This window comes from Apium graveolens, chromosome 1 (genome assembly GCF_009905375.1).
Source record: "Apium graveolens cultivar Ventura chromosome 1, ASM990537v1, whole genome shotgun sequence".
Taxonomy (NCBI): Eukaryota; Viridiplantae; Streptophyta; class Magnoliopsida; order Apiales; family Apiaceae; genus Apium; species Apium graveolens.
Genome location: NC_133647.1, coordinates 121,630,912 through 121,646,069, shown reverse-complemented (window position 1 = coordinate 121,646,069; position 15,158 = coordinate 121,630,912). Strand labels below are relative to the sequence as shown.

General features: G+C 36.8%; 2 protein-coding genes across 2 annotated transcripts; one reads left to right on the top strand and one right to left on the bottom strand.

Annotated features, from left to right (window-relative positions):
- The first annotated feature begins 367 nt into the window (after window positions 1-367).
- LOC141666507 (cytochrome P450 76A2-like) lies at window positions 368-2,325 on the top strand. The gene is made up of 2 exons (XM_074472557.1): window positions 368-1,379; window positions 1,558-2,325. The coding sequence occupies exons 1-2, from the start codon at window positions 465-467 to the stop codon at window positions 2,152-2,154; spliced, it is 1,512 nt and encodes a 503-aa protein (XP_074328658.1). The 5' UTR covers window positions 368-464; the 3' UTR covers window positions 2,155-2,325.
- A 1,294-nt stretch (window positions 2,326-3,619) lies between these two features.
- LOC141720631 (basic blue protein) lies at window positions 3,620-4,391 on the bottom strand. The gene is made up of 2 exons (XM_074523152.1): window positions 4,152-4,391; window positions 3,620-3,977 (listed from the first exon to the last, which is right to left on the bottom strand). Exons 1-2 carry the CDS (start codon window positions 4,321-4,323, stop codon window positions 3,778-3,780), a joined length of 372 nt encoding a protein of 123 aa, XP_074379253.1. The 5' UTR covers window positions 4,324-4,391; the 3' UTR covers window positions 3,620-3,777.
- Between the last annotated feature and the right edge of the window lie 10,767 nt (window positions 4,392-15,158).

The window sequence follows — 15,158 nt, the reverse complement described above, 5'->3', positions numbered from 1 at the left end:
GAAGGGATGTGAAAAAATATTAAAAATAACATTTTTTTAATGTAAATGACAAAAATTATCCATTTTGAAGGCGGATGACGAAAAATACTGTTTATGATATATATTTGTCAATTGGATATCATATTTTATACTAGATACGTATTTGTAAAATAGATATTAAAAAAAAAGATATATTACGGATTTGGTAATTGAATATGTCAATATAATACCCAAATTATGAATACGTATTCTTTATAATTTTCTGAAATACGCAATTAAAAAATGCAAATTATGATTACTTAATTAAAAAATGCGTAATAATGACTATTTTTAGCCATGGGCTTTCAAAATGGACATTTTCCTTTGATAAATTACATCCATCAGTATTTTTGGGTTTATCCCCCATTGCGAATTGTTCCTTCCCTTCCATACAAAACTAGTCAACTATATAACTCCAATCTGAATAGTAGATAAATAATTTGGACATGGAGGAAGCATGGAATTATACACTCTGGTCCATCTTGATCATTTCAATAACACTTGTCTGGCTTAAAAAAGATGGTTACAAACGTTCCAAGCTTCCTCCAGGACCAAGGGGCTGGCCTGTTATTGGCAATGTTTTCGATCTTGAAAATGGCATTTCACTTCATAGAGGTCTAGCAGCACTGAAACAAGAATATGGTCCTGTTGTGTGGTTAAATCTTGGGTCTGTCAACATTATGGTGATTCTTTCTGCTACTGCAGCTGAAGAGTTGTTCAAGAATCATGATCTCTCCTTTGTTGATCGCTTCAATAATCATACAATGGCGTCTCATGACTACTACAAGAGCTCCATGGCTTTAGGTGCATATAGCGTTTACTGGCGCGTCTTGAGGCGGATATGTACTGTTGAGCTCTTTAGTAATAGAAGGATTAGTGAACAAGTTTTGGTCAGGAAAAAATGTGTGGATAGTTTGCTGCTTTGGATAGAAAATGAAGTCGAAAAAGGTGCAAATTGTGAGATTGAAGTGATGAGCTTTGTGTTCCCAACAGCATTTAACTTGATTGGAAATCTTACACTGTCTCGTGACTTGATGCATCCACATTCGGAGATGGCCTCTGAATTTTACACGGCTTTGTCAGGATTCGCGGAGTGTATAGGCCTTCCTAATATTTCTGATCTGTTTCCGTGGCTTAGATGGCTTGACCTACAGGGATTGAGGAAGAGAATGGACAAGGATCTGGGAAAAGCAATGCAGATTGTTTCAGGATTTGTCGATGAGCGTGTGAAACAGTGGCAACACGAGGAAGGAAGGGCAACAGAACAGAGGGACTTCTTGGATGTGCTACTTCATTTTGAGGGCAACGGGAAGGATGAACCAGCTAAACTATCACGCCATCAAATCACTATTTTTCTATTGGTAAGTAAGTTTGCCAAGAAATATATCTGTTTGGCGAAACATAGTTTATGAATGTGTGTAACAACTCATGGTTTATGATTATGTTATGCCTGGATAAAATAATTTCAGGGAAGGTTGTGCTTGTGTATACTGAATCATAGTTTTAAATATGTTGTGCATTTGAAAAAAATTGTTTCAGGATATGTTTATAGCTGGAACAGATACAACAAGCGCCACAACTGAGTGGGCAATGTGTGAACTCTTACAAAATCCTGAATCAATGAAGACGATTAAAGCGGAGCTTGGAAGAGTTGTGGGAGCAAACAAGAAACTGGATGAGAGTGACATCGATAATTTGCCTTACTTGCGAGCAGTTGTGGAGGAAACACTACGCTTACATGCTCCAGCTCCACTTACGCTTCCAAGAAAAGCAGTCCAAGATACCAACTTCATGGGCTATTTTATACCTAAAGACACACAAGTTCTTGTGAATGCTTGGGCAATTGGAAGGGACGAAGAAACTTGGGAGGATGCTTTGTCTTTCAAGCCTGAAAGATTCTTGGAATCAAGTATTGGATACAGGCGTCAAAAATCTGAGTACATACCATTTGGGGCTGGGAGAAGGATTTGCCCAGGTCTTCCGCTTGCTAATCACACACTTCCCCTGATTCTAGGTTCATTGCTTCACAGCTTTGACTGGGAACTGGGGACAGAAATTGACTTGACGGAAACAACGGGGACTGCAGCGAGACTACTTAAGCCCCTGAAAGCAGTTCCAAAACGAAAGACCACATGATCATACATTAAGAAGTTGAAAAAAATTGAGTATGCTTTCTTGTCACCTAGTTTACAAATAAAGATAAAGTTTTAGTAGATTTATCGAAATGGTACTCTATTAAGTGTTAGTACTATTAAGAGCTTTGTGTTTTCGGAACTGTAATTCAATCTAGTACGCATGATTAATGATTAGTGTAGTTTCATAGTCAGACTGTTAGAGACCATCTGAAGTTACTCTAAGCAGGAGCATCCTCACAGTATGCAAGGTTTTGGGTTTGAACTGATCAAGTCATTTGCCAAACTATGTGCAAGCAGTTTAGAGCTCAATTTGTGACTTAAGCAAAGCTGTCAGAGCTAAAACTTGTAACGCCAAAAAGTTCAGTTGTCCAACAAAAATTTAAGAGAGTGAGCCTTTCAGTCTGTATATGCAGTCTTATTGTTATAGTTTAATTATCATACCAACAGCGACAAACCATGACTCTGAATCATCCAAGCCTAACAGTTTTTAATGAAAATTGATGAATATCAATGGGGGCTTGAAACTTTTCTACTGATTTTCAAAATCCAACTGGGGCTTTAATTTTAATTTTTTTAATAATTTTCGACTGCTAGCCTTCCTCCAGGTCTACCATTAATTTGACATAGCCAAATTGGCATGGAGTGAAACTGAAATTGTGTTCTATGCTCCGGTGTGTGATGTGACTATGGGCCTAACGGCGCATTAGGAGGAACATGCATAGTTATGGCTCGGAGCTTTCTTCGAGGTCGGCCAGTTTTCAGAAACATTTTCTTATCATTAAGGCTTACCAGTTACCCCACAGAAGCCTGGCAGCAGTAAACAGGTCATGTTGTGTAGTTAAAGATCCTGGTGATCTTGTGGGTTGGTGATTAAATGAAATTCCAAGGCAAAATTTTGTGGAAGATAATCATCATGATATGTTCATGACATAGACTTAGGCTCTGTTTGGTCGGTTGAAAATTATTGTGCTGTGAGAGATTTTTATCAAAACTTATCAAACCAAGACTGTAATCCTTATCAAACCAGAAAATTGTGGGAGAGATTTTTCAAGTCACGATTATTAGTCAAAAGTTAGTGTGAAATTTATTAAGCACTTGCTAATATCGAAAAACTAGTTTTAATCTAAAACTATGTCCAACAAAGTGGAATTGTTGTGATAAATTTGTTTGGCACTCAAATTTAAGTTGATACTCAGATACTTGACATTAGAATTTTCTAAATCGTCTACTGTTCAGCATGCCAGTCTCCTAACAAACTGATCTTCAAGAATCTTATCTTACTAACAACGCATACATAAAATCAATGTTTTCGGAACATACATGTAACATGTGGGAGTTCAGTTTGTCAACAACTGCACGAAAAATGAGCCACCACACTAGCAGTAGCAGTTCTTTTTTCCTTGCATGCAAGTGGGAATTTATGAAGATTTAAAGGCCTCGCTGAGGGCTAAAGTGTAACATAAACAAAAAGTTAAACTAACATCATCTTATTACACAGGGCACTTGAAATAAACACCGGAAACGGGAAATGTAGCCGTTACATGGGAAGCCAAGCTCCATATGCATAGTTTGTAAAGCACTTGTACTAATATATATTATTCGTTACATGATCCATATATATGGATCAAATTGCAGAGACAGATATCTTCATTCCAGCTTGACAATGTGAAGGGAAGTTGCAGATAAAGAAGTTCTGTCCTTTAACAAGCTTGATCCTGTCATTTCCACTGGTATACACTTTGGCCCCTCGCGGCGTGCTGCAACTGCCGTAAGCTCCTCTGTTTACTGCTACCACATTGTGAATTGATGGGTTGTATTTGAACACTGCAATCATAAAAGTTGTTAGCTCGGTTTCTAGCACAAAAACAATGTCACAAAATTTTTGAAATTTAATATCGTTAGGATGCAATCCAGACACTTGCGTGATATCTACCAAACGGCTCTAAATCATAGGATCTGAAGCAGATAAGATGGACATGATTAAATTGTAGGGCATACCGAGCACATCACCGGCCCTAAAGCGCTTGCCTTTAGGCCAAGAGCCGGAGCTAAAGGACCAACCGCCAGCTCCTCCGACATTATAGATAGCAGCTTGAGCTACTTCATACTGAAGAGCAACCAAGAAAAGCACCAACACCACTGCAACTGCACTGCCTCTTCCCATAGACATGTTTGTATTGACAAAGATAGAAAATATAGTGTAGTGTGCTTAAAAGATGGAGTAGGAATGAATAATTTTTGGGTCATTTATAACTTGTAAAAGAGGCAAGTTGTTGTAGTAGGGGGACTGAACAAAATTTTGAACAACCCCACTGAAACGAAAGTAATGGGAAGTTAAGATGTCGGTCAGAGACCCGCAGTTATAATTTATTAATTTGTTTGGAAACAAAATTGACTAGCAAGTGTGATGGTGAGAAAATGGGTTGGCAAGGAGCCTTGGTTGATGAATAATGCAAGTTATCCAGAGGCATCACCCATTCCATTCCGCCTTGTTGGACTTTAAATATTTACAAGTCTTTTGCCATACAAGACAGATGTTTGATAGTATTTTAAAGAGACCTAACTTTCCAAATTATTCTCTAAAGCAGATATGTAAAAATGATAATCAAGTGATGACACAGAAGATGGTAATACTTAATAAGCTCCCACACTCACACTATGTAACCAAATGTACGTACACAAATGATCAATTAAACTAGATAGTGAGCCCCTATTTAGGCCACCAACGGGGTTAGTAGGGTTACATAAAGCACTAATAGTAACAGCACTCAAGCTGAACACTAAAGAAAAACTAAGATCAATGAGCCCCGGTTCATGTCCATCCATCGTAGGCAATTCATTTGTTAACCAAAAAATTTCACCCACGTAAGGAAGAGAATCCTATAACTAAAATTCAGTGATGTGTCTTACCAAAATTCACATCAATTTTAAGTGTTAATTAATTTACGAAAACTACCAATTTTAATTTTAAACATCTAAAGAAAACGATTTATGAAGAAAAAATAGTGCCTTAACTGAAAATCTGGCTCAACTATGCCAATTCTGGTCACGACTCACAAATCAAATGAGACTTGCACTTTGACATAAATAAGTGACTCAATTTTTTAATCTTTTGTTCCCATCCAACGATAAATTTAGTTGGATATAAAACACGTTCACCATGTATTTCTAAAAAGTCTAAAGTTTTTCACCTACTCTGATCCATGACATAAATTTTTTTAAAAAAAAGTAATAGAACAGATTAATCTAACCTAAAGAAAAAGACAAATTATATTTCCTTGAAAATCTTACCTGCTTCAGACACTCCATCCTGAAAATGGAGATTATATCACATGTAGCTTTGCTTCATTTTGTCCTGATGCATTTCCGGACAAGCAGGGAGGAAAAATACAAGACAAGCGTTGAAAACTAGATAATTACCAAGTATGAAAATTACTAAAAAAATGAGTAACGGTCAACACAAAATTTGAAAATTTCACCATGAATATTGATTTGTTTATTGATGAATTTTGTTGTTAGTGAAGCAAGTTGTTGGCTCACTATTCCTTTGATTTTCGGGCCATTTCCAACGTTGTAATCCAAAAATTCAAATTTGGATCACCAACTGATTCAAATACTGATCCAAATTTTTGACCAACTCTAAAAGTTTGATCCAAATTATTTTTTACATAAAATAATATATAAATATCATATTAAGCAATTTTATCTTAAATTTATCTTTTAATCATTATTAACAATTTATATAACATTCATAAATTAATTAAATTAAAAAAAAATAATACATATAAAAATATTAAAATTGTGCACTTAATTCACGAATAACTCATTTGTTGCAATAATTAAGATACAAAATATCATTGATACACACTAATTTTCCGAATTAGTATATTCTTCCCGCAAATGCTCAATTAATGCATCTCTAAATGCAATATGTGCCTCTTTATTTTTTATTTTTCTAGGCGGTTCAGGAATTCTTGGAATGGAGTATTTTCATCGATCGGAATAGTCTCAACTTCTGGATCTGGCACTTCTAACTCTTTAATGAAATTTTAATGAAATTATGTTTTCTCATTATTTTAAGTTTTATTTTACAAATAAATTTTGTTAACTATTAATTATATTATGTTATTAATTATATAATTAAAAATCAAAAATTAATTTAAAATTTATAAACTACAAATAACAAAACTATTATTTTATATTAAACCATGTTAGTCCCTTAACAATGTAACAAGAATTACAGAAGGGGGGTTGAATGGAATTCTTGAAACTTTTTCTTGAATTAAAATGTTCTAACTCATATATATATATATATATATATAAGTGTGAATTGATTAGCAGAATGCAGAATAGTTACTTGAAATGAATCAAAACACAAGTAATTAAAAACAAGAGTCTTTAAAAACTTTCTGGTGGATTTGAATGATTCCACCAGAGATATATAATATATATCGAGAGAACTCTGTGTGCAAAAAGCTCACAGCTGCTTACAAAATGATAACAACTAAGAATGAGAGAAATGCTAAGAATGCAGCTTACAAATGTTTCTCTCTTTCTATCTGAGTTTCTTAGTTCAAATTCTATTGTTGCTTCTTGGTTTATATATCACCAAGACTACAAAGTAATAAGACAAGATAATAAAACAAAACTATCAAGTCTAATACAATGCTACTTCATTACTCTATTCCAGCATCTTTGAATATCTTCATAATAGCATGAAAATGACAATGCTTCTTTGTTCTCGAAAACCCAGTTGAATAGGCTACCACATTTCATTTGCATACACTCGACGCATGTGACTGTGTTGTCACTGTCAACAGATATTTGAATTCTTTATCCGTTGGGTTTATGATCATCCGTCGAGTTAATGATCATCCGTCGGGTTGTTGATCATCCGTCGAATTCATTGTTGTTTATCCGTCGGGTAGCAATCAGGCACTAGACTTCATTTCATCTATGCAGAATTACAAGACATCATCTATGTACAATTAATCAACCTATTCTGCATATCTAGTTAAAGTCAACATGACTTAAGTACTACTACAGATTCTAAATAATGTGTATGCAGAAATATGCTACAGACTTATTGTTACATAAGCTACTCACTCGATGGATAATAAGTCATCATCCGTCGGGACTAAAATGAGTTATCCGTCGGGACTATAATCCTTATCCGTCGAGTGCTACATTTTCACTAAGTAAAATCTACCAAGATGTTTTGTTCATGAAATCATCAAGTACACATAAACAACAATCTCCCCCAATTTATGTCTACTGGAATTGTAGCCATAAATTAAGAGATACTTGATGATAATAAAACACCCTAAAGATACAACTTTAAAAGACAGTAGATAATACTGAAAAGTGCTTCAAATAACAAAATGTACAAAGTTTTGCTCACAGTCATTTTCAAGATGCTCCTCTAGCCTGAGCAGATTTATCTAGTTCCTTGAAGGTCTGGATCTCTTTCCAAGCTTTCTGTTATTTTCTTCAATCTGATTTTGGAGTTGCCTGTGGAATTCCAGTTCATCAGATTCTGAGAGATTTAGCTTTTCTTGCATTTCCAAGAGAGTCTCATTGCTAGAGATGCTCAATTGGTCTTCTAATCTGAAAAATCTTCTCACACCTTTGTCATCTATGAACTCCATCAGCCAGTAGGGCCTTAGATGCACTCTTCTCCCTGTGTAAGGAATGATTAGAGTCTTTGGGAGTGCATCTTTAGCTCTAACACTCTTTAGTTCTTCAATCTTCTTCAGTACCAATCTTCTTGCAGTAACATTGAACCCAAAGTTCTTCTTGAAAGATGAATAAACCTTAATCAGTAGAACTTGGCTTTCTTGAAGGATCATGTGAAGTGGCCACTGAATCTCCTTTCCTCCTTTGTACTTGAACACTAACCTTTCAGGTAGGTTTCTGTATGCATCAATTCCTCTCACTTCATCTAGTTCATCTAGATAGAGGTTTAGATCAGAAAACTCCTTGATGTCACACAAGTACATATAATTTCCTTTGTTGACTTTAGATTGAGCTTTGACTAGAGATTTGGATTTGAGAGGTGACAACTTTACTTTCTTGACTGCTCTTGACTTTGTTCTCTTTGGCTTGTTAAGGATTGGCAGGTGTTCCTGTAAGGATCCACTACCTTGATATCTTCAAATACCACAGATGGTTTTGATGCTTGAGTTGTAGTTGGAGTGGATTCCCTGGGAAACTGATTCTCCAATTCTTTATCAATAATGTCCAGTTTCCATTTGGTTCTTTTAGCCAATTCCTTGATTCTTGGAGATTTCTTCTGTTGTTCAACTTGCTTCTTTGCATCTTGAGATTCAATAATTTCAGATGGTTGAGCAGGAATTTGTTGTGATGAATTTATAGCATGTAGCTTGGCCAAGATAGAAATTTGTTCTTTCTTTTGTTTAGTCTTTTTAGCATCTAGAGTAGCTTGCTTCTTTTCCTGCTTTAATCTAGCCTTTTCTTCTCTCTTTGCTTCAGCAAATTGAGGGTGTCCAGCCACTACACAAATTTCTTTCCCATTCTTGAAAACTTTAGCAATTCTCTTTTTCAAAGCTGAATCAGCTGGATCTTTGTAGAAAGCAATTGACCTTGACAGAAGCTTCTTTTCATCAGGCTTAGGTGTCTTATACACAGTATCTAAAGGGTTCTTCAATGATGATTTTGGATAGCTCACCCTTGGTTTCAAAATCATTTTAGCCTTTGGAGATTTGATGCAGGATGACTGTCCCCTTTTCAAATAGTTCATGCTCATCTCATTCACAGAAATTTGCTTGACTTGAGAGTGATGGATGGCTGACTTTACTGGCTCCTTGACTAGTTCAAACTTCTTTTGTATATCCTTATCAATCTTCTCCCAGTTGAGTGGACTCAACTTCTTCTTTTCAGCTGCTCTAAAGTTGGCTGCTGCTGCATTTATCAGATCTATACTATCTGTAACTGGTGGCTTTGAGCTAGTAATTGAAGGCACAATTACTTTACTGATTTGAATTTGAAGCTTCTCCCCCTCACTTGGTCCTTTGTCCCCCTTTTTGTTATCATCAAGTTGATTAGATGAAGGGGTTTGAGCAGCCACCAATTTTTGAAGTAAATCTGTCTGTTGGGCTTGATGAAGATGAATGGCTGTTAAAGATGCATCCATGGCTGACATTCTTGTATCCAAGGCATCTATCTTGGTTGCAAGATCAGAATTTTTCCTTAATTGCCTCTTGATGTCAAGCATTGTAGCTTCTGGAAGCTTAGAATCCATCTTATCTGAAATGGCCTTCTTCATCTCCTCAATATCACCCTTGATGGTGTTTACATCCCTAGCATGTTGGAAGCCTTGAATTTGTTGAAGTTGCAGAGAGGCTAGATGTGCCTTAAGGAGCTTATTGGTGTTGGCATTTGAAGTGGTTTGAAGAGCAGTATTTTTCTGATTGATTAGTTGGATCATGATTGTCTTGAAGTAGTGCTCATCACAGTGCTTTGAAAATGCCCATGATGGCATACCTGATCTTGAACTGGAACCGACTTCTCCCCCTATGTCCATTGCTTCATCTTCACTATCCCCACTTTCATCACCAAAGAAATCAGCTGAGTCACCAGTCTCATAATCCACATCACCAGCTGTAGATAGAGATGCACAAAAGGCCCACTGGGCCGGGCTTTGACCGGGCCTTAAAAAGCCCGGACTTTGACCGAGCCGGGCTTTGACTTTGACCGGGCCGGGCTTTCCGAAAATATCAGAGCCCGTTTGGGCCCTCGAGGAGGGCCTAATCGGGCTTTTTTCGGGCCGGATTGAATCGTGCCAGGCTTTTTTCTAATTTAAATCGGATCGAGTATTATTAGAGATTCCGAAGAATACATATGTTAGCAACTAGATCATCGTAAAAATGTATTAGTTTACATGGAATATTTTATGAAAACATTACTTCGTTGAAAACATTTAAATTCGGCAAAAAATAAACATTTTTATAAAATAATATGTTTTATCATTGTTATGATAACATTGATATCCAAATATATATAGTGTACTTATTATATCTTCTTTCATTATTTATGCAACGAAGTATATAAAAAATATTATTAATCACAAATATGTAAATATATGTGTTTAAAGTATTATTTATATTTATAGTAAATGTGAATTTATAAATATATATAAGAAAATATACTAGAATAATCAGATTATAACCGGAATTTTTCGGGCTTTTAATCGGGCCAGGCCGGGCCGAAGCCCGGGCTTTTAACCGGGCCGGGCCGGGCTTTGCCTAAAAATATAGGGCCCGTCGAGGCCCGAAGCCCGGTAAGCCCAGGCCGGGACCGGACCGGGCCTTGACCGGGCCGGGCTTGACCGGGCCTTGACCGGGCCGGGCTTGACCGGCCTTGACCGGGCCTTGACCGGATCGGGTCGGGCCAGATTTTCGGGCCCGGGCTTTTTGTGCATCTCTAGCTGTAGAGGGCAAAGCTGTGATGGCATCCTTAGCTCTTATCATAGACTGTGTGGTATGCACCCGATTGAGCATCCTTTCTGCATTGTCATTGCCCTGTTCAGCTAGAAGTTGATAAGCTGGAACAGGGTGAGTAAATGCCTCAGCATCAAGGGAGGTGGAATCTATAATAGCTTTAGGTTGCTGAGATAGTCCCTCCCTGTCTGCATCCTAGACATTCATTAACTCACTAGAAATGACATTCATCTTTATAGCTCCAGTACCTGCATTTCTCTCATTTTCTCTCTTTTGTTGTATCAGGGTCTCACCCTGGCTCCCCACCCTCACACCCTCACCTTCACCATCTAAGGTGTGACTCCTCTCACTTTCTTTTGCCAATCCTGAAGAAATGGATTGCATAATTTCACTCATATCCTCTCCTTTTTCCGGGGAGCAACCCAGACTCTCACTCATAACACTGTACAACCACTAATTCTTCTGCACTTGAAATAAATGAAGTTTGAAGCTGTGCAGAGATACTCGACGGATGAGTGATATCCATCGGGTGAGTGGTTTTACTATCCGACGGATAACTGCTGTTAAGCTTATCTATCGGGATACAATCACTACTCGATGGATGAGCAATATCCATCGAGAGAGTAGAAATGAATGAACTAGGAATGAAAACTATTGTGGACTCTGTGCTGATTGAAGATATTTTGGGCACAGATGATTTAACAGTTCCTGAAAGAATGGGCAAGTGAGCCAAGAAATCATCTAAAATATAATGCTCACTTGCACTAGATTTTGGCTTCCTCAACAAAGTTAAAGAAGGGGAATCAGAAATTGATGTGTTTATCATATCCACATCCAGTGAGTTTGTGGGTGAGTTTGGTGTTTGAGGTGCTTCTATCACTAGAGATTTTGGCTGTGACTCCACATTTATTGGAGTCACATCAAACTGAATTTGTGAAGGTGCAGTGACTATGTCTTTAGCACCAGTTTGCACAGTGTGTGTACCCTGTGCATCCCCAAGGGTTTTAGATTTCTTCTTTCTGGCATAAGTTTGGGGTGAGTTTGTGTCCCTAACCCTCTTGGCTTATGCTCTTGGTTGAGAGCTTTGTTCAATAACTACATCCTTTTGGGAGGATGCAGCTAGAAATGAGCTTTTATCCTTTTTAAGCACTGCAGTTTGTTGGGAAACTGCAGTATGGCTAGGTTGGGAACCACTCAACTCTCCATCCTTATCCTTACGATTTCTTTTATGTTCACCCCTTCCCTCGCCTGTCTTACCCACCTGCACACTCCCCTATTTGGTTTTGGTGGATTTTGTAACTGGCATCTTTTGAGAGATACCAGAGGGGGCTTTCTTTGATTTGGGTTGTGAAATTTTTGCAAGTTTGGTAGTTTGAGTAGGCAACTGTTTGGTCATTGACACAGTTGCCATAGCTACACTGGAACTCAAAGAAATTAGTGAGGTTGGAGTAGTAGTAGGGATAGATGAACTTACCTCACTTTCCTGAGGTGCTTCCATTACAGGGAAATAGAACAATGGCACCTCCTTGTGATGATTGGCCCTGTTCAAATCTGCAATGAGCCTTCTCTCTTGAACCCAACAATCTAATTTGTTGTTAGGGTTCTCAAGCACAATACCCTCAGAGAGATGGTTAACTAACATCATAAAGAATCTAGCATAATACACATTCTTACCTCTCTTATTTAATTCTCCTAGTTTAAAACCTAACTCAAACAAAACAAGGTCACTGAAATTATAGAATTTATCTGTAACTAGCATGTAGAGCATTTTAAGCATGGAGATATTGACCGAATCAAAATTACTGACTTTACCTGAAAATACCTTAGTCATTACATCACACATAAAACTCCATTCCTTCCTAAGACCCAATCTCCTAATGTCACTTAACTTAGAAGTAGAAAGAGCATAGTTCATGGAGATAAGCATATTAATTATATCAGTGTCAGTGTGTGGTGAGGTTACAGTGTTATCAGGAATCTTGAAACATGCTTTTATAACATCACTATTGATACATAATTCTTTACCTTTAATGGTTAGAGTGATGGTCTTATCTGTTGAGTTGTATGTTGCAGTGGTCCACATCTCTTTAACAACTTCACAAAAGATTGTGGGTGACTCCAGCATGGCATAGCTAAGCTTGCAATTCTTCACAAAGTCCATCATCTTGTGATAGTCACTAGATTGCTGAATACCCTTGTTTACTAATGCAGTGAAATTGTTCTTCTCATAAATGAACCCAGTTTGAGACATAATCTTGACAACGGGCGCCATTGTTAGAGAATGAGAGCTTGAAGAGAAAGAGTAAGTGCTTTGAAAGAGAAAGAAATTGGAGCAGTTGATTTGAGAATGATAAAAGAAAAACAATTGAAATGAAATAAGCTTTTATACTATCTCAAAAATAACTGCTAAAAATACTAAAGTAAAATAAAGTAACCAATTAAAATTACCTAAAATAGCCGTTTAAAAATAAACTGTAAAAATTCCACCCATTATCCGTCGTGTTATGCTTACAAACTGTAAGTATACTCGATTGATAATGTTCAGGGAATTAACGGCTGAGATTAAGACAATTCGACGGAAGAGGATAAACTGTTATCCGTCGAGTCATAAAATATTCCAGAAAAATAATTGCTTTTTATTAGCAAATAGTATACCGACGGATAATCAAACTCGATGGATAAGGATCATCCGTCGAGATGCAAATTTTGACTTAGCCAAAATTTCATTCAAGACTGAAAAGTCAATTAAATTTCTGGCTGCATTTTAACTTGCAAATTATCTCATATAAATTTAAGAATAATTAAGCATACCTAACTCACTTACCAACCTTGAAAAGGTGAATTCATCCAGTGGCTTGGTAAAGATATCTGCAAGCTGCTTCTCACTTGGAACAAAATGTAGCTCCACAGTACCATTCATTACATGATCCCTTATGAAGTGGTACTTGATATCTATGTGCTTTATCCTTGAATGTTGTACTGGATTTTAAGTGATGTCAATTGCACTTGTGTTATCACAGAAAATAGGAATCCTCTCAACTTGCAAACCATAGTCTAGCAATTGATTTTTCATCCATAAAATCTGTGCACAGCAACTTCCAGCAGCAATATATTCAGCTTCAGCTGTAGAAGTAGAAACTGAATTTTGCTTTTAACTGAACCAGGACACAAGCTTGTTTCCTAGAAATTGACAGGTTCCTGTTGTACTTTTTCTATCAATTCTACAATCTCCATAATCTGTATCTGAATAACCAGTTAGATCAAAACCAGAATCTCTAGGGTACCAAATGCCAAGTTTTGGTGTTCCATTGAGAATCTGAAAATTCTCTTAATAGCTATTAAGTGAGATTCTCTAGGATCAGCCTGAAATCTAGCACATAAACATGTAGCAAACATTATATCTGGCCTACTAGCTGTTAAGTACAGAAGTGAGCCAACCATGCCCCTATAACTTGAAATATCCACAGACTTTTCAGTAGTGTTTAATTCAAGCTTAGTTGCAGTAGCCATGGGAGATTTTGCAGATGTGCAATCCATTAGATCAAACTTCTTTAAAAGATCAAAAGTGTATTTAGTTTGACTAATGAATATTCCATCACTAACTTGCTTAACTTGCAAACCAAGAAAGTAAGTTAGTTCTCCCATCATACCAATTTTATATTTACTTTGCATCAATTTGACAAACTTTTTACAAAGTTTCTCATCTGTAGAGCCAAAAATAATATCATCTACATAAATTTAAACAAGGATACTAGAGCCATTAACATTTCTAAAGAATAAAGTTTTATCTACAGTACCTCTTGTGAAATAATTTTCCAAAAGGAACTTTGATAAAGTGTCATACCAGGCTCTAGGTGCTTGTTTTAGTCCATAAAGTGCTTTCAAAAGATAATAGACATGTTCTGGAAAATTTGGATCTTCAAAACAAGGAGGTTGACTGACATAGACTTCCTCCTCCAAATCTCCATTCAGAAAGGCACTTTTGACATCCATTTGATAGACCTTGAAATTGGCATGGGCTACATCGGCTAAGAAGATTCTGATGGCTTCAAGTCTTGCAACAGGAGCATATGTTTCATCAAAATCTATTCCTTCTTGTTGACAATAGCCCTTAGCAACCAATCTAGCTTTATTCCTGACTACTATGCCATTTTCATCCATCTTGTTTCTGAATACCCATTTGGTGTCTATTGGATTCTTTTCTTTAGGCTTGGGCACCAGCTTCCATATATTATTCCTTTCAAATTGGTTTAGCTCCTCCTGCATAGCTAAAATCCAATCAGGATCCAACAAAGCTTCTTCTACCTTCTTTGGTTCTTCCTTGGAAAGAAAGCTACTGTATAGACATTCTTCTTGAGTTGCTCTTCTGGTTTGAACTCTAGAAGAAACATCACCAATTATAAGCTCAAAGGGGTGATCTTTTCTCCATTTTCTTTGTTGAGGTAGATTAGCTCTAGATGAAGATGGTAGGTCCCAATGTGTTTGTAGAAGGGGGGGTTGAATACAAACAGTACCGAATAATCGAATAAATGCGGAATAAAAAATG